Source organism: Acytostelium subglobosum, assembly GCF_000787575.1.
Source record: "Acytostelium subglobosum LB1 DNA, scaffold: scaffold7, whole genome shotgun sequence".
NCBI lineage: Eukaryota > Evosea > Eumycetozoa > Acytosteliales > Acytosteliaceae > Acytostelium > Acytostelium subglobosum.
Window position 1 is genome coordinate 228,079 of NW_012236526.1, and position 26,274 is coordinate 254,352.

Below are 26,274 nucleotides of genomic sequence, written 5' to 3' on the forward strand. Positions count from 1 at the left end.
TTACCTATTTTGGAAAGGGAGGTTCTGCTTCGTCTCTCTCTTCTTCTTTGGTGTCCACGCCAAAGTCACGTGGACGTGAATGAATGAATGAATCTGAACCATCATCACATCACAGTCATGTTTGTTTGATTAATTATACATAGATATACACATCGCTTACAACAATGATTAACAGAGTAGTTGTTCAAACATCGACAAGGTCATTGCTACAACGCGTTGGCATCTCACAGTCAAAGGTTGTAGATCACACATCATCCTTAAAGACTTTAGTCACATCTAGACTATACTCTACATACAACATCAATATCAACAACAATAATAATAGGATAAGATGGTCTACAACACCAATAACATATATTAGACATTACAGTCATACGTCGGCAGCGGCAAAGGCAGCCAAACAATGTTGGCAATGTAATATATCAGTTCTGTCCAAGGACTTCTTCTGTCCTGTGTGCAATGTTGTTCAAGTACCCTCAGAGAAGATAGATGTCTTTGAGATATTCTCGCTGTATGTTTGGTTATAGCCTTGTACTGAGTGTCTTTATTAACCATCCACTACGTCTCAGTGCACCAAGCTACCATGTCGACCAAAAGGACCTGTCACATCGCTTCAAGAACCTTCAGAAGAAGCTTCATCCGGACCTGTTCAATCAACTCTCCCAGGTATGTTTGGCTCCCACTCAATCATTCTCACTCACTAACTCAACTCACCTCAACCTGTTGTAGCGTGAACAATCATTGTCAAAGGACCAGGCCACATTGTTGAACAGAGCATATAACATATTGAGATCACCATTCCTTCGTGCAGAGTACATGCTCAATGAGAAGGGCTTTGACATTGATGGTGTGACTGACGTGGATCCAGAGGTATTGGCAGAGGTGTTGGAGATAAGGGAGGCAATCGATGAAGCTTCATCCGACGAGGAGGCCATCAAGAAGTTGGCTCATGAGAACCGTGCCAAGATGAATGTCTGCGAGGAGGAACTAGTCAACATCTTCAAACAAGAGCGATATCCCGAGGCCCTCAACAAGACCATCTACCTGCGATACCTAACAAGAATACAAGAGGAGGTGCACAAGTTACTTGGTGTGCATGTCTGATCGTCTTCGACGACACTTTGGTCCCATCATATGATTAATTGATGTGTGAGTGGAATTATTCCAGTTGCCAAGAATTGATTGATTGTGTTGATGATCATGGAAGTGTGTGTTGTTGATCATTGTAGTAATCAATTACAAGTTGTAATATATACATAGATACAGATAACAATGACACAGTCGGACAACTCATTGTCAACATCAGCCTCAGTAGCCTCACCATGGCTAATCATCATCTCCCCACTTTGTATTATAATCACATTGGCTCTGTTTGTCAGTCCCTTGTATGTACTACTACCGTGTCATGCATGACACCTTGACATGTCACTGACATCAACCTCATACCATCGTAGTAAGACTATGAGACGAGTAGCACTGACAGGCGTTGGACAGTTGGCAGGTGTACAGTTCATATCACAGACACTAAACAACTATAATTGGGTGGCCTACTCAATAGTCAGTAGCAATGCATCTATATTCATTGTCAACTCAATCGGTGCTGCACTATCTACCTACTATGTCTACATCTATTGGACATGTCTAAAGAATCCAAAGCTTGTAAGCACCTCAACACTCATTCATTCATTCAATCAATCAATCATTGACCTAACTTATTCAATCAGGAGAAGGACTATAGATGGAAGTGTCAGATGGCATTGGCAATCTTTGTTGGTACATTGTTCTACACATGGTCTGGCGCCACTCATACAATAAGACAGGATAGACTTGGACTTGTATCCAGTATCGTGTTGGTATTAAACAGTGCTGCTCCACTTGAGAAGATAGTAAGTCATATATGATCAATGTTCATGGTCATGATCCACTCGTTAACTCATTCAATCACATCAATAACTTGTAGAAGGAAGTACTGGAAACAAGGAGTAGCGAAGGAATGGTATTGGAGATATCATTCACTGCATTGTTGTGTAGCTGTAGTTGGACGATCATGGGTCTGTTGATAACAGATGTTTATGTATATCTGCCCAATGTACTATCAGGTATCCTAGCGTTTATCCAATGTAGTCTTATATTCATGTATCCAAAGGTCCAACAAACCTTATCCTCCAACAACGATGTTGTCAATGTAGCATAAACAATCAAAATGATGACCTTGAGTTGAACATCATTCATTCAATCATTTGATAAACTGATATACTTATTACAGATATAGATACATATTAAATCTATTTACAACAATGAGTACTCCACTTGACTTCTTACAACAGATGTTGCCTAATGTTGATAAACAGGATATATTGACATGTTTGGCTGATGAACATTATGATCTAAGCAAGGCAATATGTCGACTTCTCGAGTCTGACATGTTCAATGAGGACGAAGAATATGGTTACATTGATGAGTCATCAATTACTGATCAGACTCATAAGCAACAACAGCAACAACAAGTTGTACCTGTTGCTGCACCATCATCGACGACGACTTCATCATCATCAAACTCAATGTCTGGTACAATACCAGTGGCATGCAGGTTCTATGCTAATGGAGCTTGTAGTAATAATCAATGCAAGTTTATACATGATACATCGATAAAGCCAGTGACGACAACGGTCTGCAAGTACTTCCTCAGTGGATCATGTATGATCAAGAACTGTCCATTCAAACATTCATTCGATACTATAATATGCAAGTTCTGGTTGAGTKGGACAATGCTTCAATCCCAATTGCAGCTTCTCACATTCATTCCAGAGTTCATTCGACGAGGTGCAGACTGCCACGTCCTCTGCCGCACCTTCATCTCCTGCTCCTGCCCCCTCAAAGCCACAGCCGACCAACTTTCAACAGTCGGACTTTCCCGAGCTCAACAGCAGCAAAACATCAAAGCAACAACATGGACAACGCACTTCTTCATCGACATCATCGACTCTATCTCCCACAAGCAGTGTATATCAACCTCAATTCGCTGCTGCATTGACTCCAAAGAAGCAGGCAAACACTCGTGGACCATCCAATCGTACGGCAGCATCAGCCACAAGTCATTGTGATGAGCAGTTTCCAGATCTATCAATGGCGGCAAACACAAAGGGCAAGAGGCGACCGAAGCAGCCACAGACAACTACAACATCATCATCCAACAACTCAATGACATCTCAGATATACATTACACAATTGCAAGACATGTTTAAGAGCATAAAGTTGGACAGCATCATCAAGGAGTTGGATCAGAACAATCAAGACTTTGAATTGACAAAGAAGTCATTAGAGTCGCGATATGGTGTCAGTCAACCAACTGTACAACAACAGGTCAGTGCCCCAACGCACAGCTCACTGGGACCTCGCGACTTCTCTAAAATACAAGAACAGGTCGAGATGGTCAAGGGACTTGGTTGGAGTGAGACTGGTGCTGGCGTATCAGGACTCTACAGTAGCTACAGAGATGAAGCTATTGTATTTGCACGCGAGCGAAACAGATACTTTAACATGGCAGCCAAGGCATACCTTGGTCGAGACATGGCAATGGCAAAGCAATATTCACAAAAGGGAAGAGAACTCGATTCCAAGATGAAGGAACTACACGAGAAGGCCATGAATCAGATTTATCAACAAAGGAATATGTCACTACCTTCCAACGTCATTGATCTACATGGCCTTCATGTCAAGGAAGCATTGGACATTATTGATCAACATCTTGGTGTAACTGGTAAGTGTTGATGGTACATCACCTCCGGAATGAATGGACATACAATACTGACGCTCATACTCCTCCTCTAGTACCTCTGTATTTGATCATTGGAACAGGACATCATACTCATACCAATCAGAGGGCAAGACTGCCAGTCAAAGTTAAGAACTATGTACAAGAGCATGGGTATAGTTTTAGAGATTGTAGTACTGATGGTCGTGGAGGTATGATCATGGTATACAAATAATAATAAACCAAACACAATGTACATGGATTAAATATATATATATAAATATTATTGGTATCTCTAGATTGGATCGAGGTGATTCATCACATTGGCAATGAATATCTGTGCCAAGATCTTCTTCATGGTCTCTGGATTCTCAGACTTGGTTAGCCATGGATGCTTGAGCAACTGCTCGGCAGTCTGTCTCTTCTTGGGATCGACCTCGAGACACAATGACATGAATTGCTTGAAGCCTTCAGACCATCGATCAGGACGATCAAGTCCTCCACATGCATGTGTGGCAATAGCAAACATTGCCAACAATGATGACTTCCTATTGGGTGGTTCACCATTGGCCAACTCTAGCAAACAAATACCAAAGCTCCAAATGTCTGATGGGCATCCATACTCCTCACCACGGATCATCTCTGGTGACATCCAGAATGGTGATCCTGCCATATGAGTGAGCTTCCTCTGTGTAAAGTCGACACACAGTCCAAAGTCCACTATAATTGATTGGACAATGAGTTAGAAGTCTGGTCCATCACTCGACCAATCAAACAATATATATAACTTACCCAACTTAATCTTTCCATCGATAGTCATCATGATGTTACCAGACTTGATGTCTCTGTGGACGAGGTTGTGTGAGTGGAGGTATTTGAGACCTTCGAGCATGCCCTTGGCAACATAGGCTATGCAACTCTCATTGAAGGCGTGATTGGAACAGGCCTCGGTGAGAGTGCCACCTTGCATGTACTCCATCGCAATCCACACCTGGTCGTCAACCAAATGGCTCCTGATGTACTTGACGACGTTTGGATGGTTGCAATAGTGCAGGAATCCAATCTCGTTCAAATTGGTTCGCTGTGCCTTGGGCGTCGTGTGAGATATCTTCTTGATGGCTATCTCTCCCTTGTCTGGCAATGATTTGGCCAAGTATACGCATCCAAAGCCACTATAAATAGTAGTGTTCATGTTAGTACTTGGGTGTGGAACATGCATGGCCTTGATGGTTGTACTTACCCGCTGCCAATCTGTTTGAGGTTCTTGTACAGTTTCTTGACGTCTGCCTTCTCAAACAACTCCACTGTACCCTTGGGGACAATGGACTGTTCAAGACGTGAGCCGTCGTCGTAGCAGGAGTCGTCATCGTTGCCTCCTGCATTGTTGTTGGCAGTGGTTGCCGTGTGATCATTCCTACTGCTCGCATGACTATCCTTTCGTTTCTTGTGACCTCCAGAGGACTTGGTCTGAGAGTCCTGGGCGGACAGCTCTGCCTTTGGATATTGGCCAACATCCTCCTGCATAGAAGAGGAGATTGGTGGGAGGGCTGCAGTTACAGTTGGCATTGGCATGGTTGTGGTCGTGGTGGTTGTGGTCGTCGTCGTTGTCGTTGTTGCTGATGTATCGGTTTTTGATGTTGATGTTGATGTTGATGTTGGTGCTAATGATAATTTTGATGATGTTACATGTTTGTTTGATGATGATGATGATGAACTAGAGCTGGCCAGCTTGATGTTGAATCCAGTTCGGAAACGCAGTATTGGTATGAGGATGTCAAAGTGTTGTTTGATCTTGTCATCGGGTATCTTGGCCTTTTTGATCAGCTTGACACATTCAGGTGGCAGATCATCCATGCTCGACACGTATATGGGCTTCTCCTTGGCACGTAGTCGTTTCTTCTCCTTTCTCTTGCGACGGTCCTCCTCGGTCTTGTTCACCTTGGCGCTGCTGGTGCGGAAGCTACCCTTGCGATCCCTTGCCGCCTTTGCATTGGCCACATCATCTCCCTTGAGAGATGACAATGACCTCACGATTCCTGGCAGACCGCCACCGCTACTCTTTACCTTTGGCGAAGAGTTGCGCAAAGCCTCGCCACTATTGCTGGAGGACATGTTCAAGTGGTAGCTCAAACTGCCCATACTATTGTTACTATTGTTATTATTGTTGATTTGTTGCTGTTGTAGGATTTGGCTGTGATTAAGTCCACTATTGGGAGGTGGCGGTTTAGTCTGTGGATGTGGAGGTTTCTTGTTGGTACTCGGTTGTTGTTGTGATTGTTTGGTTTGCTTGGCGGGTGTAGAGGATGTTTGATTGCTGTTGTTGCTAACAACACCGCTGCCAGGCTTTGTTTGTAACTGATCAATATCGGTCTGTTCCAAATATGTAAGGAAACCTTGTGGACCGGGAGATCGATAGCCCATTCCTGTATTTTGATCGTCCTCATCCATCAAAACAGCCAGTGATGCGCCATTGGATTGTCCGCCAAGCTGTGTCATTATGAAACTTTTGCGATGTTGTCCGCAGGACAGCCTCTGTGGCGCCACCACAGCCGACTCGCATTCGTCTGGTGGCGAACTAGGTGATGCCAAAGGATGTGATTCATCCAAGTCACTGTTATCCGCCTCTGAATGGTTGTTGTTGTTATTGTCCATTCCACTACTACTTTGTTGTTCTTGATGTTGTTGTTGTAGATGATCCTGATGAACAATTGGAACAGCATTACTACTGATGGTGAGGTCGCAAAGGGAATCGACAGTCAACAAGCCATCATCATTAGAAATGAGTGTAGCGTCGCCTGCGTGGCTTTCCACCTCCATCATCATCATCTTAATGTTGACTGACTGACTGACTGACTGATTGATTGATTGATTGATTGACTGATTGATTGTTTGTTTGAATGGATTGGTGTGTTGTGGGTGAGGTGGTGGGCGTGTTTGTGTGATTGTGTGATTGGGACTCTGAGCTTGAGGGTGTTGTGGATAATGATTGGTGCTGGGGATGGCAGTGGCCTTGATCAATGGTCTGTACGTGTGTGTTCTGTATATAATTCTAATTGACAGAGTGTCACACTTAATCCAACTAGGTGCGCACAATACTTCCTAATAATAATAATATTATTAAAGTATTTTGGGGTAATAATAATGAATGTATGAATAAATGAATGATTGAATGAATGGACAGAGTTGGTAAGAGTTGATGATGGTAGCACTACACTACTCCTCCCAAAGACATAGGTAGAGTATAAGCAACAAACAACAACAAAATCATACTGATTAGTAAGAGGATGATGGTCAGTTGAGATGGGAACCGACTTGTCCATACACCCATACACAAACACTCACACTCATTCGCCACCATCATCAAGAGTCAAAACTGTCAGCTGACCTACACGAAGCCCCCTCAAGCCCTCCGATCAAAACTGTCGTTTTCAAGATATAAACATAGATTTTGAATTTTGATAAGGTCATCACCCTGAATCGTACGATTCACGAGCTCATTACGGGCGGAGCTGTTCGCGACAAAAGACAACCCGCCGAATTATCTGAATCCAATGTTGGCAGCATTCATTCAAGTATTCACTGCAAACATGTAATCATATAAATAAGGATATATATATCCTATGTCAGTTGTGTATGTGTATATATATAGGTAGTAGTATTATTACAGTCCACTGTCATCATCGTCTATATCTTCGTGAAGGTTAACCATTATACTGTTTGATGTTCTGTTGCTTACAATCTTTGTATCGCAGTGATCAAACTCTAATGTTTGAACCTTTATCGTACTATATAATGTTTGATTCGCGAGTGACTGTGTTAGCATCCCTCTCAACTACTACCAACAACTACAACATTGACAACGACTACTTACTCTACACTTCTATATGGTACGAATGGGTACTCTAGAAAAAACGAGTAGCCTACCGCTACACCCATTAGCACGGCCATTGCCAGGCCAAAGTTAAAGGTCATTACCACTAGCATCAGACAGTAATGTATCGCAGCTGACAACACATGTAAAGTTGTCATTGTAATCTTGTATCTTAATCGCTCTTTATGTTCACTGTGTTTGGTTGTGATTGAAACGAACTTGTAAGCTACATTGAATTGTTGATCACATGATGAACGAATGAATGGTAGGACGGACATACCTTTCTTTGCTAACAGTAGAGAACTGTCTATAACATCTTTGTTTATAATAGTTGAGGAACTCGTATAGGACACTGACAATCATCACACATACAAAGGCGATGCTGTAGGAGGCCCAAGTCGATGTGGACCACTCCCCAAACAGTATACCAGAGACTGATATTGAGAAGTCAAATCCATTCTTATGTCCACCTCCGCCTCCGCCATGATCAGTAGACGGGTTCGTATTATGATGATCCATCGACATTGAACCCATTGACATATCGCCGTGATTCATTATTTACTTATTGATTGTTTGATTATTAATTTATATATAAATAATAATAATAATAATGTATATTTGTATGTATGTTATTTTTTACACATATTTAATGAATATAAAACGTATGTTGTTGCGATGACGCTTGCCATATATTATGTTTGACTTTGAGCTTTAGTTGCACTTGATTGAGCTCAATCAAGAGTGATTGGTGCCACTCTTTCAAAAGCACCAACTCACACCCCCACCGATGTTAAACCAAACACCCAAACAACACCATACAAACGAACAATCACCCCAAATCGAAGTTGGTTTCGCCACCCACCTTAGGCCTTGACAAGGTCAATCTTATCCGAACACAACAATACATACAAACACTCATGATTTGATTGATTATCCTTCCTACATAGGTAGGAAGCACAATGATAAATGATCAATCACACCTACTACTCAAGTTCAAAAATAACAACATCAAGGTCCTCTACTGACTGAACAACTTTAAAGTGGACGGGAATGTAGTGGAGACATTAAGAATGTGTAGCCTGCCACATTAAATTTTTGGCAACTTCTGGAACACATAACATAACATACACGATCAGGAACATCGATGATTGGATGTCATGGTATTTAAGTAATATTACTTACTCACTTTTAAGTGTGAGTTTGAATGAACATCATGATGTTATAAGTGGTATACTGTAATTATGTGTATGGATCTACAGTGCTAAGAGATCGTGGTTTGGAATAAAGTAATAAGATTGATTGATTGATTGAAGTGGATACACACCAACACTCACCCACACTCATACACAATACTATCCATATCCACATTAGGTAATGATTGGTATGTCTTGGTTGTGGAAATGGAGCCAGCAGATTGTCTTTAGATGGTGATTGATAGATAGACCACATACATCATCTGAAATGGTTGTTTGTTCAGAATTTCAATAAACAATCACATCACATCTCACTCAGATATATAATCACACAAAGACATACAATCACACACACATTAACTCAACACACATTAGACAGAGATCACTCACACTACTCAATCGAATTGGAAGAGGCAGAAGTGTCATTCAATATGTGTGTGAGTGTGTGAGGTGTGACACCACATCAACCACTTTCTACAATGAAACGACACACAACCTCGATCGAACGATTCCTCCTCCTCACTCCGAGGTTGAATGTGAGTGTGCGTGAGATGACTTGGAGAGTAAATGAATGAATGTATTAAGGGTACATCCATCTATACTTCCATCCATCAATTCAAACTTTAAGGTGATGTCGGCAGGAGTGGAGAGTGTATGTTTGAATGAAGTGTGGTGGCAGTGGGTGATGGGTTGATCCAATCGATTACCAATGCCGTCACCCATTTGATTGTCTGTCTGTCAGTCAGTCAACCATCTATCACTCACCTAACACTCACTGACCTCTACCCACTCCACACGCGACTCTCCACAGAGTCAGTGGTCAGAGTAGTGACATTCCTTAACACAACACACACACATTCCTTCCTTAATACACACATACCCACATACTTACACATTAAGTGACAACTTATACTTTACTTTAGTGTTCTTCGTTGCTTAAATAACATGCACTACTACACATTATTAGTTCATCATCATCAATCATCATTGTCTACTTTAGAGCATCATTGACCATATATATTTATACACAAATATTTTGTTAATATTATAATATCTGCAGACATTTTAGTTTAGTACTTTAGCATCTACATCATCATCAGATTCATAATATTAATATAGTTATTGACTCCACATATTATCAATATTCATATTCATTATTATTATATTCTTAGTATTACTATATTTAGATATATATACACATACATATAAATTGAATTGGTATAATATTATTTATTTATTTATTTAATCCCATCCATCCATCCAATAATGAATGGACAATTAGAATCAATATTCCAAATACTTAGGGCTGATCCTCCAAAGTATTTGGCCAACATTCCAAAGAGGGAGACCAAAGATAACAACCTCCTAGATGTCCTATGTACCGTCATCAACAGGTTAATTACACAAGGTGATCAAGTATGTATAATTATTCCGGAAAAAATAATTATTATTGATCAAATACTAATATTAATAATAATTAATTAATTAGATTAATACAGAGAGAAGAGAATTCTATCCACCAAATAGAAAGCCACCTACAATTGGAATTGATGCTTACTTGGCCAGAATTCTAAAGTATTCTCCATGTAGCAAAGAATGCTTTGTGTTGACAATGGTTTATATTGATCGTTTCCTGAGCAAGTGTAACTTGATCATCAATTCAATGAATATTCATCGTATTGTGATCACCAGTCTACTGATCAGTACCAAGTATCTGGACGACATCTTTTACAACAATGAGTTCTACAGCCAGGTGGGAGGCATCTCCCTGATCGAGATGAACAAACTCGAGGTCAACTTCCTCTCCATGATGAACTACACGGTCAACTGTCCCCTGGAAGAGTTTGAGCGATACAACCGCGAGGTCGAGAAGGTCAAGAGAAAGTATGAGCTCAACGAGCTGCAGTACAAGCTCGCACACAGTGGTATCATGTCCACATTTAATGTCGTGCCCCTCTCTTCATTCCCAATGGACATCCCCGAGAACCACAACAAGGCAGCGGCCTACTCCAACTCCAAGAACTCACCGGTCGTCCCAACGATCCACAAGCAAGCACCAGCCACTCAGAGCTACTCGTCATCGTTCCAGCAGGTCCCACAGAGTTCCGCTTCTGCAACGAGCACCAACAACCAGACAAAGATATACATCAACACCATTCAGCAGACAATCTACCAGCCTCTAAACAATGGCGCCTCTGCTGCATCTTCTTCAATCAACACAACGCGCAGAGGTAGCTGCGATCATGGCGTGGCTATTCCAAACAGCGAGAAGGCCTTCACAACAACAGGTTGGGTGGCCTAAGCCTTCCATTTCCCCTTGCATCGGAGGATATATCTTTTGTACGAGTAGTAGTTATCAATGACACAATTAAAAAGGTTGGTTATTGAGGCACAAAACTAAATGTGGGTCTGTGAGGGTTAGGGAATAGTTCCAGAGTGTGGGGGATGATCATTGATGGATTGAAGGTAGACGGATAACAATTCCATGTTCATTTAGTGTATATAAAATATATATATGTTTGTGTGATTGGCTGTATGTCGTTACGATGATGGCCTTGGAGACGAGTGTTCCATTTGTGTGTGTGAGTGTGAGTGTGATCGTTTGTGATCGTCGTCGTCGTCGCCCTATTTGTGTTGCTGTAGTTGTAGTTGTTGATGTTATTATCTCTGTATCTGGAGACCAATGCCAAACTTAAAGTCATTGGTGAGGTAGTTGAGTGCAGTGGAGAATATGATCTTGACTGTTGGCATGATGTTCTCCTCGTAGATTCCGACGAGGGCGCCCTCAGTGTCGGCGCGAATCTTGATCTGCTGTTTCCTAAAGAAGTAGCGCATGCCCACACTCAGACGAGTGAGATCGCCGCGACCGGGCATCATGGCCACCTCGCTGGCAAGCTCCAGGTTGTCCCTCTTGAAGGCGTAGCACATGGCCAGATGAGCATAGGTGTTGGCCGTGAAAACGTACGAGTGGAAGCCGAGGTTGTAACGCACTCCCAATGTGTACATATTCACTCCCTGGTTTGGAGAGCGAGTGTATTCCAAACCTGATGACCATCTCCTTGTCCAAGTCTTCATCGCTCCCATGACGAATGTATTGTTGGCATCGTATTTGAGCTATATATATGTGTCCATGATCAATCATTGAGTGATGGGGGAGATGGGTCATAAAGTCAGTCAGTCTGTCATGTTGACATTTCCAAACGATCAATCAATCATTGTCCTTACAGATCCAGTGTATGATGAACCCCTGTAGTCGAGATCAGCTCCAACGTATGTGCCAAAGTCCTTGTTTATCTGTGATGGTGATGATGAAGAATGAGTGTGAGTGAGTGATTGCGTGGTCCAAGACCCATTGAGGCCCGTGTCCACACTTACATTAATTGTGCCAACTGCGCTGAGAGCTCCAAACCTGTGAATGAATCTACCAAACACCTTTCCATCACTGTCGATCTTGCCAATTGATGTTGGTGGGTTCTGTGTGGAAGTAGGTCATGTGACGTGTCAGTTGATTGATTGATTGATGACCATGATACAACGCAACATACATTGTCACTGTAAACGGTGGTAAAGGCGTACTTGGGCGACTCCTCGGTCTGACCCATCTGGAGAGCATGGGAGAATTGGAACGAGGGCGAGGACATGCCGGCAATGTCACACTTGAAGCCATCAAAGGCGTCCTGTGTGGTGAGAATGTCTTGAGCAGTTCGGTGAATCTCCTCGAACTTGCCAGGGTTTGGCAAGCTTGGAACAACTGCTTGCTGCTGTTGCTGCTGAGCCTGTTGCTGCTGCTGAGCCTTCTTCTTCATCATCTTTTGTTGTTGCTGCTTCTTCTTCAATTGCTGCATCTTTTGCTTCTTCAACTCTTGCTGCTGCTCCTCAGTCTGCTGAGTCTGTGGTTGTGTTTGTTGTTTCTTATCCGACATGATTGTATATATGTTCGTGTTGTCGTCTCCTGATTGATTCGTTTGATTGATTGATCGTTTGATCCAGTGTGAGTGAGTATGTGAGACTTTTGATTTGATCAGATCAATCTATAATATACTATCCTACCTACCTTATAACTACTGCTTGTCTACACACTACTACTGTCTACTGATGTCGCTAATGATCAACAATCGAACTTATGAAGACCTCGATAACACGCCACTTTGACGAATCATACAAAAAAGTACCACACTGCATCATCAACGTGTGTGAAATTAACAAAAAAATAAAATAATGTTTATGATTGTGAGTGTGTTTGAGGCTCTGATGGTCCAACAGGGACCTCACTGTTGTTTGTTGATTCACGTTACTGATTGACGTTGATGTTGGTCCAACAATGACAACCTGGAAGCTTGATGATTGATTGTATGTGGACCATCTTGGACAATTAGATCTGGGACTCCCATGTGTTACTCAAACACAAGGCCGCATCAATGATGGCAACCATAGATGTTGTCTAATTGATAATAATGAATGGATATGTTAGACAACTGATGTATGTTTGATGATGAATGAATGAATGAAAGAATGAACATACCTTTGGGAAGTTGCCCCAGTTCTCTTTGGACTCTGTGTTGACAGTCTGACCAATCAATCCCATGACGGTGCAGTCTTTGAGTAGGTTCTCAAACAGTTTGCGAGCCTCTTCCCCCCTACCCATCTTGGACAATGTGATCAGGAAGACCAGAGTGAACGATGTGCTGGTAAAGTTGGAGTTAGGCACATCCATGATGTACATGCCCTTGCGCTGCTCAGTCTCCACACGCTCCACTGTCTTGATAAACTTGGGGTCATCGTATCCGATGAAGCCACATTCGGCAATCAACAGAGTGAACGTGTCCACCTGGCTACCCTTCCAAGTCGATACAAACGTTCCTGTCTCCTTGTGGAAGCAGTTCTCCATGATATCGCTGTGTATCTTGTCTGCTGTTGCTCTCCAAAACACTGCTCTGTCAGCAATCTCTAGCTTCTTGGCAATCTTGCATAGACGATCACATGCAGCCCAACTCATAACACTAGAGTACGTGTATATCTTGCCGTCCTGAATAGAGCCAGTGCCAACAGGTCCACAGTCTGGCTTGTTGTAGTTGCTGTAGGCTTGAACTCCAAGTCCTTCCAACTTTCTAAAGAGACTGTAATTGATGTGATGTAAGTATGAGAGAGAGGTTGATGTAATAGGCCTCGACTACTTACTTGGCATCGCCAGGCTTCTGGAGTCTTTGATCAAAGAACATCTGAGTGCTTGAGAGCAGAAGGTGTCCATAGACGTCGTGCTGGACGAGGGTGTGATCCCTGGTGCCGGTCTTGACTGGCCCGAATCCTCTGTATCCAGCCAGACGGAACATGGCCTTCTCATACAGTTTGGTCTCCAATGAGATACCATATACGGGCTGTAGGAAGCCTCCGGACTCCTCCGAGCCAGACACAATGTTGGAGAGGTATGTTAGGAAGTCCTCCATGATCTTGGTGTTACCCAACTTGTTGAATGTATGGATGATGTAGGCCGTGTCCCTAATCCAACAGTATCTCAAATCAAAGCCCTCCTTTGTTGGTGAGTCTGGTATGGACGATGTGATCGAGGCAATGATCGCTCCAGTCTCCTCATATTGGCATAGCTTTACTGTGATGCATGCTCTGATCACTTGGGTTTGCCATTCAATGGGAATCTAAATAAGGAAATTAACAAGTAAGTTTGATTGATCGATTGAATGAATGATTGATGGACATACAGCAAGACTTCTGGTATATTGATGCCAGTAGTCGATAGTCTTCTCAAGGAATGAATTGCTCATCTCGTTGAGCGACTCCTTGAGACTTTGGTCTGGCATGAACACAAAGTAAAGTGTCTCATCGGCTTCAAACAACACTTCATCGACAATATAGGATATTGGAGCATTGGTTGTCAAACGCATGACCATCGATGGCATCAGGTATCTAATATGATTGGTACCCCTTGTCTTTTCTGGTGATCCCCATCCATATCTAATGATTCATAATCAGTTAGTTAATGTAGTCCTTAATCAATCAATCAAATCAATGATCGGGAAACATACCCAAAAGTTGGTCTCAAGCGAATCTTGATCCTGCAGTTCCCCATTGGCTTGACAATTCGTACCAACATGACTGGTCGGAATGCACGTGCATACATGTCAAAGCGAGGTGCAAAGTCAATGATCTCTACACCACTTCCACTGGTATTGTAGAGCTTGGTCGAGAGCACTGCAGTGTTCTTGATATACTCCTGTTCACTGTATGCAAACTTTTCCAGCTCCACCTCATAGAAGCCTATGTGAACTCGAGTTAGTCTAACTTACTAAACATTATTGATTGATCGGTTGATTGACAACAACAACTTACCAATGTCATTTGACTTCCTGACCAATGAACAAAAGATTGGATCCGCATCGAATCTAGGCATACAACACCATTTGATGTTTGATTTCCTATCTACTAGAGCACCAAATTGACAGTTTCCAATTAGTGCAAGGTCAAGGTTCTGGTTGTTGACTGGTAGGTCTCCTGTTGCTATACCAGGTGGTGGAGCAGTCTGTGGTTGATTGATAGATGACATTATATATTATATATTATTATGTACACTGTTGTTGAGAAGTTGATTGTATAAATTATAATAAGATAGATAAATGACTTGATTATGGTATAAATGATGGATGGTGATGAGTTATTATTAAACTAATAAAATAGATGAGGTCCTCATCTTCATTCATTCAATTGAAGGTTGTTGTTGGTGTTGTTGCCAAAGAGTGAAGTGCACTTGTGTGTGGATGGAAGTGGATGGGGATGGTGGTAAGCTTGAGGTGATGTGGTGGGGCCGTCTATCGTGTGTGTTGTAAGTTCCACTTTCACACACTTTACCTTATTAAGTGTATTTGTGGTAATTGACCATTACTAGAATGACACATTCACCTTTTAATGTTTGAATCATTTGAGTACAATAACTGTGACCAACATCTATCTATCTAGTTATTGTAGTTCGAATCAATGAATCTGACGATCATAATCATTATCCAATTGTTTGTATCTGAGTCTTTGTCAATAAAGATAAACAATGAAATTTCATTGATTGTTTGTTTATGCTAAAAACACGAGCGATTCGTTTATTGAATACTTGTGTCAACTTGAAGTTATATTTGATAGAGAGTTATAATGGACTTACTATTAGCCTATAATGATGATGATGATGATGATGATACCACTACCACTCCCAACTTAAACAACAAACCAACTTCAACTGAACAGACGACGACACCAGTACAAATCCAATCAACAACTACAACAACAACTACAAATACAACAACAACAAACAAAAGTATTAATATTAATAATAAGAAGAGAGAAGGAGATAATGATAGACCACAACAACAATATGATAGTGTAAAGAGGAAGAAGATTGCAGTGGACAAGTGTGAAGTATGTAATAGCCAGGTGTCAAAGTATAAGTGTCCTGCATGTGCACTACTATTCTGCAGTGCAACATGTTCAGATAAGCATAAATCAGAGAGTGACTGCAATGGCAAACGAAAGGTCAATCACTTCATACCTCTATCAAACATGAATGACAATGATATAACCAATGGTATGTCCGGGACCAGTCCTCCCTCGCTCACTCATTCATTCATTCAATCACTCACTGATTCATTCGTTCTATCTTAGACTTCAACTTCTTGGATGGTATCAATAGAGCTAATCATGGCGCAAAGAAGATATTGGAGAAGTCATTCGTACAGAACAAGTCGGTGTATCTTCAAAAGGCTGCATTCAAACATAATGTCAACTTGTTGGTTATGCCAATGGATATGAGTAGACATAAACAAAACACATCAAAGTTTAAAAAGAAGACTGGCGTTATCATGTGGCGCGTTGAATGGAGGTTCGTCGCAGACTCTGTAACTCTCTCTTCAAACCTTGTGGATGAGCGAGCAACATTGTCCAGTGCACTGGATGCAATCATTCAAGATCCAACACATCGTTACACACTCAAACATCATCATGCTAGGCTGGGCCAGCCCGACATCGATCAATCAAAGCCATATCACTTGCTACTCAAACGTGAACGATGTAATAAGACTCAATACTATCGATTGGATGGTATGGATACTGTTGGTGGTAGTCTACAATACAAGGAGATCATAGAGTATCCAACGATATACATTGTTCACGACTTGGAAAAGTATGATCTGATTGAAGGCGAGGAATTGGAACGATGCAATGAGGAACAGAGACAGACCATCATCAGTCACTCAAAGACCAGATTCGACCCCAACCTGTTCAACACATATGATGAGTCACAGCGCCAGTTGGACAGCTCGTCACGTGGCAGAGGAAGAGGTGGCAGAGGTAGAGGTGGTAGAGGCGCCAAATCACATGTATCAATGCCCATTACTGCTGCTGCTGCCACTGCTCCTGTTGCGAGCGTGGCTGGCGGCACAGATGACGTCATGCCAGTGGTCATTAATGCAGACATTGATGATACCGACGATATTGACGTGGATACAATTCAAGATAGTGCAGATAGTCAACAAGAAGATGAACTGGGTGCGGCACTTGCACTGGATGTCCTTCGAGCAAAGCAGAAAGAGCAGATGGAGGAAGACTCTGAGGAAGGAGAATATTACTTTACATTCTAAGGAAGAAGATTCACTATTGGGATGTCACATGACTCCAACAACAAGACGACAAACTCATCAACTAATGATGATGAGAAGGATAAACAAACAAACAAACGAACGAAAGAATGATGGACTTATTAAATAGGCTTTATTATTATTACCAGGCAATATACATACAGGCTGCGGCAGAGAGGTAGGGTAGTGAAAGGGTTGGGGAAGGGAAAGGGATGGGAAAGTGTAGGAGGAGGAATGTTGTTGGCAACAATAACAATTGTTTATGCAACTGCTTGTTCTTGTGCCACTGTTGTTGTTATTGACAAACGGCTAATGAATTGATTGCTGAATGCCAGAACTTTGATGATAAATCAGATGGTCGGTCGCCGATGATGATGATGCATTGTTGTGGTTCTTGAATAGTGATGATGATGATTTGGTAACAAGAGTTGGAAGGCTGTTGCACAACTCACTCAGCAAGCTAGGGTAGTTGTGTGACAGAATGGAGAGTGGAGTCTCGCGGTCCACATCAGCAGTGTTTGGGTCGGCGCCATACTTCATCAGAAGGAGCATCGACTCGCGACATCCAATCGCCGAAGCGACGTGCAAGGGTGTCTCACCGTCTTCGTTCGCGCACGAATGCAGACAGGTGCTGTCGCTGCTGCTACTACTTGATATGTCTGTGATAAAGTGCTGAGGCAGACGCTCCAGGGAGTGCTGTGTCTCAGTGTGCTTGGCGTACTCGAGCAACAGACTGATTGTGTCCAGGTTGATCTCGCGAATGGCAACGTGCAGGGCAGTATCGCCGCTGTCGTCCTCAGAGTAGATGTTGGCACCGAGTGACAACAGGATGGCAACGATGGCTGTGGCCGCACCAGACTTGACGGCGGCGGCCCTGTGCAGGGCAGAGACACCGTCCAGGTCGGTGACAGAGTGGGCAGCTCCTGCCATCAGCAGGATCTTGACCATCTCCAAATCGGCCTTGGCGCAAGCAATGTGTAGGGGTGTGATGCCATCGTTGTTCTGCATGTTGACAGCGGCTCCAGCCTCTATCAGAGTCCTGATCATGAATGAAACGTTGAAAATACAGGCCCAATGCAATGGTGTGTTGCCAAACTTGTCTTGAATGTTGATGTTGCCGCTGTTGTCTGTCACGCACTGTTTCGCTTTGTCTTTCTGCACCAGGTCGCCAAAGGTGGCCAGGTAGTGTAGCAGTGAGTATCCGCGCACGTCCAACAGGCCATAGTGCGAGTGTGGGAATCTTGACTGTGAGTGACGAGTGGCCATCGAGTTGGAGGGCAGATTGGTGTCGCTAGAGCTGCGGATCACAAACGAGGTGGAGAAAGTTGTGGAGAAGTCCAGGCCGAGGGCGGAGCGTGGCAGAGTGAGCTCGGCCAGTGCTTGGTTGGCAGCGTCAATGACAGAGTCGTCTTCGTAGTTGAATTGAGCGGATGTGGAGGACCAGTGGTTGGGAGAGTTGGACACTCTCACGGACACGGGACCAGGGGCATGCTCGGGCGAGTAGCACAACAGTGTGCCGGCCGAATGGAACTCGGGCAACACCTCAATGTTGTCAAACTTGATGCGGGTGGCGGGCGTGTCGACAAAGTTGGAGCCAAGGATGGCGACTCTCGTGCCACCACGGGCTGGACCGCCGAGTGGGATGGCCTCGACCACTTGAGGCAGATCCACGTTGGATATGTGCTTGATCTGGGTCGAGTGCGACACCACGCATATTGGGTTGGACTGCACTTGGTCGATCGTCTCAAAGTCTGTTGGGTTGGTGTCTGGGTCAGAGTTGTAGCGTCTCAGGTCGAACCTAAAGCAAAACAGTGTCTCGCCCTGCTGATGCGAGGTGACCTGGATCTTGAGCTTCTTGAAGGAGACCACCTTGCTACTGGTGACCTGCGTCGGCTTGTTACCAGTCATAAACGTCGGCTCCTCCTGGAAGTTGTTACATCGTACGAGCACGGCATGCACGTAGTAGCTGCCGTCCAACATCTTTGAATCGCCATTGAACATAACACATGGTGCTGGTTTGATATTTCGTTTGTAGACTGCTTGTGCTGGTGGTTGTTCTACTACCTTTAACTCTACACGTCTGTTGTTTGATTGATCGGATATCGAGTGTTAGTCAGGGGATGCTGACATTGTTGTTGCACGGGCAGTATAGGTACATACTTTTGAGGATCTGGTAACTTGTATTGATAATCTAATACGACTTGTTGAGGTACCATTGATGATGACGACGATGAGTTGTGCGAGGATACACTTGTAGGTCCACTATAAAGTTGATATGTGTTGACCAGTGAACACAGGTTGGCGCGCAGGTCATAGACCTCATAGATTGATCGATAGGGTAGCTGGGCAATCTGGGCCAGTTGGAGTGATTGCAACTTGGGGAACGCCTCAAACAGTGAGATGAGCGACGACTCTTCGATCTGAAGCAGTGACTTTAGGGCCGTGGCCAGGTAGTACTCGTCTGGCTTCAGGTCCAGCGTCTCGCAGATCTGTTGATGGGCGATCGAGAAGCCGATGCCCTGTTGGTTGAGCTCTTGGTGAAGGTGAAGAATCGAGTCGAGACGTGATGTTGTAAACAGTTGTTGAAGCTTCTGAAGAATGATAAGATAGTTCTGAATTCGAATGAACTGATTGTTGTTGCTCTGTTGCTGCTGCTGGTGGTTGATGAGGGTGTTGGCGTTGGTGTTGATTGGGTCTTCGTTGGGTGACAGGGGGAAGACGGCTGTGAGTGCGTCGGTGATCTTGGTCAGGTGGTCCTCAGAGAGGTGCAGCGTGAGCACCTCGCAAAAGAGGTGTGCCTGCTCGAGTCGGCCGAGGGACTCAACGTGCTCGACGGGAACGCGCAACTGATTGGCGATGCCCTGAAGTCGTTGTACGTCAGACATGTCGAGTGGGCCACGTATCTGCGAGCGCAGAAGCGACAGCACCACATCGACCTGTTCCTCGGATGCTCTGTCCAGCAGGGCCATCATACTGATAATCGAATGTTGATTGGACCTTGCATCTCCGTCGAAATGTAGGTCGTCTGCGCCGCCCTGCTGACCCGACGACGATATATTCTTTTGTACAAAGCTATTTATCGTATGAAGGTGAGCAGGACCCAAATGTTGCAATATTGACAAATATCTAACTAGTTGTTGTCTTTGTGATTCTTCCATTTCTTTGTTCTTCTTCTTCTTCTTCTCTTCCAAAATTATGTTATATGTTTCTTCTATCTCTGTTGTCAAATGTATGAATGATGTATCTTTATCGCGCGTTGTTGATGTTGTTGTTGTTGTTGATGTTGTTGGTTCTGCTTCTTCTGCTGTACAATGAATAAATGTAAATGAATGAAGTGTATTCAATCAAAGATATATATAATAATCAAAGAATGAATGAATGAATATATATAAATATATAAATATATAGTTTATGTAATAGTATATTATGTGTGTGTAAGTAAGTGAAGTGAGTGAGAGAAAGTGAAAGTGTGTGAGAAGAGTTTGTTTGTTCTTGCCCTCTCAATCCCATCAAACTTGTGCTCATTCACTCACACACTCACACACACACAGGTTCAAAGGATGGATGCCAGGTCATGTCGGTCTGAGAGAGTGAGATTGAGTGTGTGTATGAGTGTTTTGAGCTGAAAAGTAGTTGTTTTTTAATATTATTTTAATTTTAATTTCTTTTTCTTTATTCTTTCTTGTTTGGTTTTTGTCCTGATTCACCACTCACTCCTTTTGTTCGGGCACACGCACAATCAAACAAGCGTGAGTGTGGGGAATGACTCGTCAGAACAAGTAAAGTCATCATTCATTCAGCTTCCATTCCATTCCAACTTCACTCTTGCTATCAAGGATGCATAATAATAAGAGAACTTCTTTATTCTTTCTGTCAGCAGTCAACAACAGCATCAGCCAACGTTGATTGTTTGATTGTTTGATTGGATTGTTGTTGGTGACGTGACAAACAAAGAATGCGGGTTGTGATCGGACACACATGAACAACACAATCTGTCGACAGAAACCTATTGTTGGACCTCACTCTTTGAGATCGATCTAAAGACGCGTATCATCGCGTTGTGGACTATTTGGAAGCATGTTGTTTGGTCTTGGCTTCCTCTTCATTTAGACAACGCACAAGATGGTTTGCACGATATTGATGTCTGGCGTTATCTGCTTTTAGCTCTTTGACCTCCTTCAATAACTGGTTTGTTTGGGTTGCATGTTCATGAACATGGGATGGGTTAGTTGATTATGGTTTAAGAGAAAGCTCTATCTTCTTTCTGCCCCAATCCTTTGGCATTAGTCATGTTCCTTACCTTTTGGTATTCGCTAAGTGGTACTGTATCATTTGATGTTGATGTTGTTGATGAAGTTGTTGTTGATCTAGAGTCTGTTGTTATTGTTGTTGACAACATTTTAAGTGAGTGATTGATTGATTGAGTCATTGATTGATTGATCGATCCCCTGTCTAATTGATTATTTACTCAAAAGCTTGTGTTCCAATGCCTCAACCTTTGTTGCCAACTCGGCACATAGTTGCTCGGCTCTGTTTGCTCTTTCCTCGAATCCACTGATGTCCATATCTATCTATCTATCTGTTGTTATTTGTATTTGTAATATATTGTACCTAATTAAACAATGATGTCCTCGGGTCTCATAAAGTCTTCAAGAAGTCAAACTATCCCAAGTCACACTGTTTTTCCAATGTGTTCTTTGCCGCGTCGATTCATTGAATTGAATCCATTCATTCATTCACTAATTCTACAAATATGTACATTGTGTTATATATATACAATGAGTACCAACAGTAGAGGTCAGACCAAGAGAGGTACTGAACGATCACCTGACAACAACAATCATAATACTACGGCATCTGGAAGTGGCAACAATACCAGAGGTCTCAACAACAGGACAAAGAGGGGAACCTCATCATCATCATCTCCACCTTCATCAACTTCATCAATATCACAGCAACAACAAAGTCAATGGAGCATATCTCCTAACCTGCTGGAACCTCAGCAAGCACTGAGACAACAGACTCCAGCACCAGTCCCAGCTCCAGCCCCAACACAACCTCCTCAACCTCAACCTAAACCTCAACCAGTTCTTCCAGTACTCATTACAAAGGAGAGTTACAAGGCATTGATGCAAAAGTATCAGTTGGATGATGATGATGATAGTCTGGACGATGATGACAGTTGCAATGAAGACAGTGACGATGACACCAACAATGAGGATAGCGTGTTTGAAGCATACAACAAGACCGCTGCTGGCGTCGCTCTTTCATCATCGTCATCATCGACATCCACCATCCAGCAACGTGAGTCCAATGTCAAACGTTTGATTCAAGAGACCAAGCGAGAGATATCTTCATGTCTTGTGTGTCTGGAGCGTGTCAGGACTGCTGATCCAGTGTGGCAGTGCTCACAATGCTACTGTCTACTACATCTACAGTGCTGCCAGAGCTGGGCCAGGGAGCGACTGTTGATCACATCAATGTCAGAGTCATGCCAACAACGAGGCATACAACCATTCTGGTGCTGTCCCAAGTGCAGGAACGAGTACCATCGCAAGGACACGCCCGATCACTACAAGTGCTTCTGTGGCAAGTCGACCAACCCGCCAGTCGACCCTTGGATCACACCTCACAGTGTATGTATACATCGCGATCTAATCGATGGTCCCATATCACTCACTCAATCAATATGATACCATCAGTGCGGTGAACTGTGCAAGAAGAATCTGGCACCTCCATGTGGACATAGTTGCACTTTATTATGCCATCCAGGTGCATGCCCACCGTGTCCACAGACAATTACTGCGCGCTGTCACTGTGACAAGGAACAGAGAGTCCAGAGATGTTCAAGCGGTGCAAGGTATGAGTGTGGCCAGGTGTGCGATGCAAGGTTGGAATGTGGACATCGTTGCGAGTCCAATTGTCACACTGGCCAACATCCACCATGCAAGAAGACGAGCACTGTAGCATGTCGATGTGGCGTCACATCCAAAGAGGCACAGTGCGCGCAGACACGCCACCTCTGCACCAACGTCTGCAACAAGAAGCTATCATGTGGACAACATCAATGTAAGCGGGTGTGTTGTAATGGCTGCGAGCCATGCCCGTTGGAAGCGCCCCGCGCATGTGGCTGTGGCGCTCAGTCATTCAAACTGCCATGCACCAAGCCCACGCCATCCACTTGCGGCGCCACCTGCAACAAGGTATTGGCGTGTGGCGAGCATCGATGCTACGAGCGATGTCACACGGACGCATGTCCTAACTGCAAGAAGGTGACAACCAAGACATGTCGATGTGGCGCCATCTCCAAGGAGGGCCCCTGTCAGAAGGAGCTGACCTGCACGACCAAGTGTAACAACAATCGCGACTGTGGAAAGCACAAGTGCCGGCGCAAGTGCTGCACCGGCAACTGCCCACCGTGCGAGGAGGAGTGTGGCGAGCGACTGTCGTGCGGCAATCACAAGTGCAAGTCCAACTGCCACCGGGGCCGTTGTCTGCCCTGTCAATTCACCGTCAAGCTGTACTGCGCGTGCAAGCTGACCTACATCGAAGTGCCATGCGGCACAGAGAAGCGTGCGCCCGTGCCCAAGTGCACCAAACTTTGCCAGGCGCCAACGACCTGCCATCACTCGGCTCGAAGACATCATCGCTGCCACTTTGGACCGTGCCAGCCGTGCAACAAGAAATGCTCGGCGCCCCTGCCCAACTGCAAGCACAAGTGCCCGGATCCCTGTCACGATCCAATACCAACGGTCAACTACAAGACCAAACCATTCATAGAGTATTCGAGTCAGACGATACATGCATTGATCAAGGACAAGCCTGTAGTATTCCCGACCGCGCTGCCATTGTCCCAGGTGCAATGCAAGCCATGTCTGGTGCCACAGGATCGACTGTGCGTTGGAGAGCATGGAGCCAAGACAATGAAGTGTTCAGAAGATCCAGTGTACAGCTGCGACAAGCAATGTGGCAACAGATTGGAGTGTGGCAATCATTCGTGCACAAGTCAATGTCACACAATCAACATCAGAAGGAAGCTGCAATCAAATGATGGTCACTCAGTTGTCATTGTTGATGATGATGATGTAGATGGTGAGCACGAGGACACGGACGACATTGAGGACTCTTGCGAGGTGTGCGAACTACCATGCCAGAATGATCGACCAAAGGGATGCACTCACAAGTGTGACCTTCCATGCCACCTCAATGCATGTCCAACATGTACAAAGAGTGTACGCAAGAGCTGTCATTGTACATCACTCACTCTGTACATTCCATGCAATGAGTATGTTATGCCAGAACAAGTTGGCCGCGACATCTTCTCGTGTGGCCAGGTGTGTCGCAGATTCCTCCCAGGTTGCACACACAGCTGTCCAAACATCTGCCACAAGGGTGCGTGCGCCCCATGCACCGGCTCACTCAATGTGTACTGCCAGTGCAAGTTGATCAAGGAGCGATGGACATGCCAGCAAGCACAGCAGCGTCGCAAGGACAAGTCAATCCACAATGCCCAGTTTGACAAGTTGCTGGCGTGTGATGAGAATTGCATGGAGGTCAAGAGACAGCAACAGAAGCAGATGCAGGCAAATGACGCCGAGTCAGAGACTGCAGATGGCCAGACATCCAACGCGTCATTGACCAAGGAGCAGAAGCGACAGAGATATCAACAGAAACAAATGGAGATGGCACAAAAGTGGAGAGAGGAGGAGGCCATGAGGAACAAGCGTTCAATCCTGGACACAATCATTCAGCCCCACGTCATTGCCAAAGTATTTGGTGTTATCATATTAACAGCGTTCATTGTATTCTTGGTCATGGCAACAAACAGGACAAAGTAAATTAAATATTACTATTATTATTATTATTATTACAATCAATCTACGCAATGATGTAAAAGTTGTGTAATTTTTGTTTCAAGTTTTTTGTTTGGCTTGATTTTAAGTTTGTTTTTTTTATGAAGACGAGCTAGACGAGGATGAACCTGATGCCAAAGGTGTAAGCAAGACTGGACCACGTACTCATTCATAATACTTTACTTGTTTACATACACTCAAACATATAATAATGTTCTGAACATCAACCAATACAACCATCATTGTAAGTAACATCAATCAATCAATCAATCAATCAATCAATCAATCAATCACGTCATAGTTGGTATACAATATATTATATAATATTTTCATGATGATATACTTCATCCCTGTCATAATGTAATTGATGAGGAAACTTTTTGTCTTGTGGTAAAGACTTATCTGATTAAATATCTATATAATATATACATATTCCAACTATGACCAATTCAATCTACCCTTCACAACCAATACTAACAAACAATTGTATCTTCATACTTTACAGAATGATGATGTTGTTGTAGTCTAATCCTAAAGACAATCCAATTATACCTCTGTGCTAAAAATGGGAATGCCAGTCTGACATACAAAAGGTATTGTATACAATCACATTATCTATCCATCTATCTACTCTTATATGATTATAAAACAACAAGCATATGTCTGAACTATATTGAAGACATAAACCCATACGAATGACCTTAAACAACATCAACATATCTTCATCAACATTATATCCAACTATATCCATGTACCATCAATTTACTAATATCAATTTATTTCTACCTTTGTTTGTAGGTCCATCATATTTGAATGCCTTGGTCATGTCATATCCAGGCAGTCAGGTCCAGACCAGTTCCATCCATTAATATCATTGATGGATGGTAGTCTGGAGGTATACCTCTAATTGTTATTATTGTAAGTGTCCATCTACAACACCATCAACAACATACACATACACACGATCACCTTATAT

General features: G+C 43.4%; 11 protein-coding genes across 11 annotated transcripts; 5 read left to right on the forward strand and 6 right to left on the reverse strand.

The window, feature by feature from the left end:
• Positions 1-164: 164 nt before the first annotated feature.
• Positions 165-2,191, forward strand: SAMD00019534_039740 (hypothetical protein; the record flags this gene model as incomplete). Its single annotated transcript, XM_012900479.1, has 7 exons — positions 165-511; positions 570-666; positions 730-1,053; positions 1,273-1,385; positions 1,455-1,659; positions 1,725-1,886; positions 1,961-2,191. Coding segments are annotated over 7 exons (1,479 nt in total), but the record flags the coding sequence as incomplete, so codon positions are not given.
• Positions 2,192-2,297: 106 nt separating this feature from the next.
• Positions 2,298-3,771, forward strand: SAMD00019534_039750 (hypothetical protein; the record flags this gene model as incomplete). The annotated part of the gene is made up of 2 exons (XM_012900480.1): positions 2,298-2,697; positions 2,762-3,771. 2 exons carry the CDS (start codon positions 2,298-2,300, stop codon positions 3,769-3,771), a joined length of 1,410 nt encoding a protein of 469 aa, XP_012755934.1.
• A 278-nt stretch (positions 3,772-4,049) lies between these two features.
• Positions 4,050-6,574, reverse strand: SAMD00019534_039760 (hypothetical protein; the record flags this gene model as incomplete). The annotated part of the gene is made up of 3 exons (XM_012900481.1): positions 4,050-4,474; positions 4,547-4,926; positions 4,995-6,574. 3 exons carry the CDS (start codon positions 6,572-6,574, stop codon positions 4,050-4,052), a joined length of 2,385 nt encoding a protein of 794 aa, XP_012755935.1.
• An 844-nt stretch (positions 6,575-7,418) lies between these two features.
• SAMD00019534_039770 (hypothetical protein) lies at positions 7,419-8,180 on the reverse strand (the record flags this gene model as incomplete). Its single annotated transcript, XM_012900482.1, has 3 exons — positions 7,419-7,539; positions 7,626-7,817; positions 7,906-8,180. Coding segments are annotated over 3 exons (588 nt in total), but the record flags the coding sequence as incomplete, so codon positions are not given.
• A 1,904-nt stretch (positions 8,181-10,084) lies between these two features.
• On the forward strand, positions 10,085-11,117 carry SAMD00019534_039780 (hypothetical protein; the record flags this gene model as incomplete). Its single annotated transcript, XM_012900483.1, has 2 exons — positions 10,085-10,234; positions 10,308-11,117. Coding segments are annotated over 2 exons (960 nt in total), but the record flags the coding sequence as incomplete, so codon positions are not given.
• Positions 11,118-11,479: 362 nt separating this feature from the next.
• On the reverse strand, positions 11,480-12,741 carry SAMD00019534_039790 (hypothetical protein; the record flags this gene model as incomplete). Its single annotated transcript, XM_012900484.1, has 4 exons — positions 11,480-11,932; positions 12,044-12,112; positions 12,194-12,292; positions 12,364-12,741. 4 exons carry the CDS (start codon positions 12,739-12,741, stop codon positions 11,480-11,482), a joined length of 999 nt encoding a protein of 332 aa, XP_012755938.1.
• A 449-nt stretch (positions 12,742-13,190) lies between these two features.
• Positions 13,191-15,314, reverse strand: SAMD00019534_039800 (hypothetical protein; the record flags this gene model as incomplete). Its single annotated transcript, XM_012900485.1, has 6 exons — positions 13,191-13,259; positions 13,341-13,935; positions 13,997-14,469; positions 14,533-14,785; positions 14,857-15,088; positions 15,161-15,314. Coding segments are annotated over 6 exons (1,776 nt in total), but the record flags the coding sequence as incomplete, so codon positions are not given.
• A 674-nt stretch (positions 15,315-15,988) lies between these two features.
• SAMD00019534_039810 (hypothetical protein) lies at positions 15,989-17,442 on the forward strand (the record flags this gene model as incomplete). The annotated part of the gene is made up of 3 exons (XM_012900486.1): positions 15,989-16,145; positions 16,218-16,397; positions 16,475-17,442. Coding segments are annotated over 3 exons (1,305 nt in total), but the record flags the coding sequence as incomplete, so codon positions are not given.
• Positions 17,443-19,554: 2,112 nt separating this feature from the next.
• On the reverse strand, positions 19,555-20,600 carry SAMD00019534_039820 (hypothetical protein; the record flags this gene model as incomplete). The annotated part of the gene is made up of 3 exons (XM_012900487.1): positions 19,555-19,559; positions 19,697-20,057; positions 20,091-20,600. Coding segments are annotated over 3 exons (876 nt in total), but the record flags the coding sequence as incomplete, so codon positions are not given.
• A 910-nt stretch (positions 20,601-21,510) lies between these two features.
• Positions 21,511-22,010, reverse strand: SAMD00019534_039830 (hypothetical protein; the record flags this gene model as incomplete). The annotated part of the gene is made up of 3 exons (XM_012900488.1): positions 21,511-21,630; positions 21,746-21,819; positions 21,914-22,010. 3 exons carry the CDS (start codon positions 22,008-22,010, stop codon positions 21,511-21,513), a joined length of 291 nt encoding a protein of 96 aa, XP_012755942.1.
• A 213-nt stretch (positions 22,011-22,223) lies between these two features.
• Positions 22,224-25,283, forward strand: SAMD00019534_039840 (hypothetical protein; the record flags this gene model as incomplete). The annotated part of the gene is made up of 2 exons (XM_012900489.1): positions 22,224-23,081; positions 23,148-25,283. 2 exons carry the CDS (start codon positions 22,224-22,226, stop codon positions 25,281-25,283), a joined length of 2,994 nt encoding a protein of 997 aa, XP_012755943.1.
• Positions 25,284-26,274: the final 991 nt, after the last annotated feature.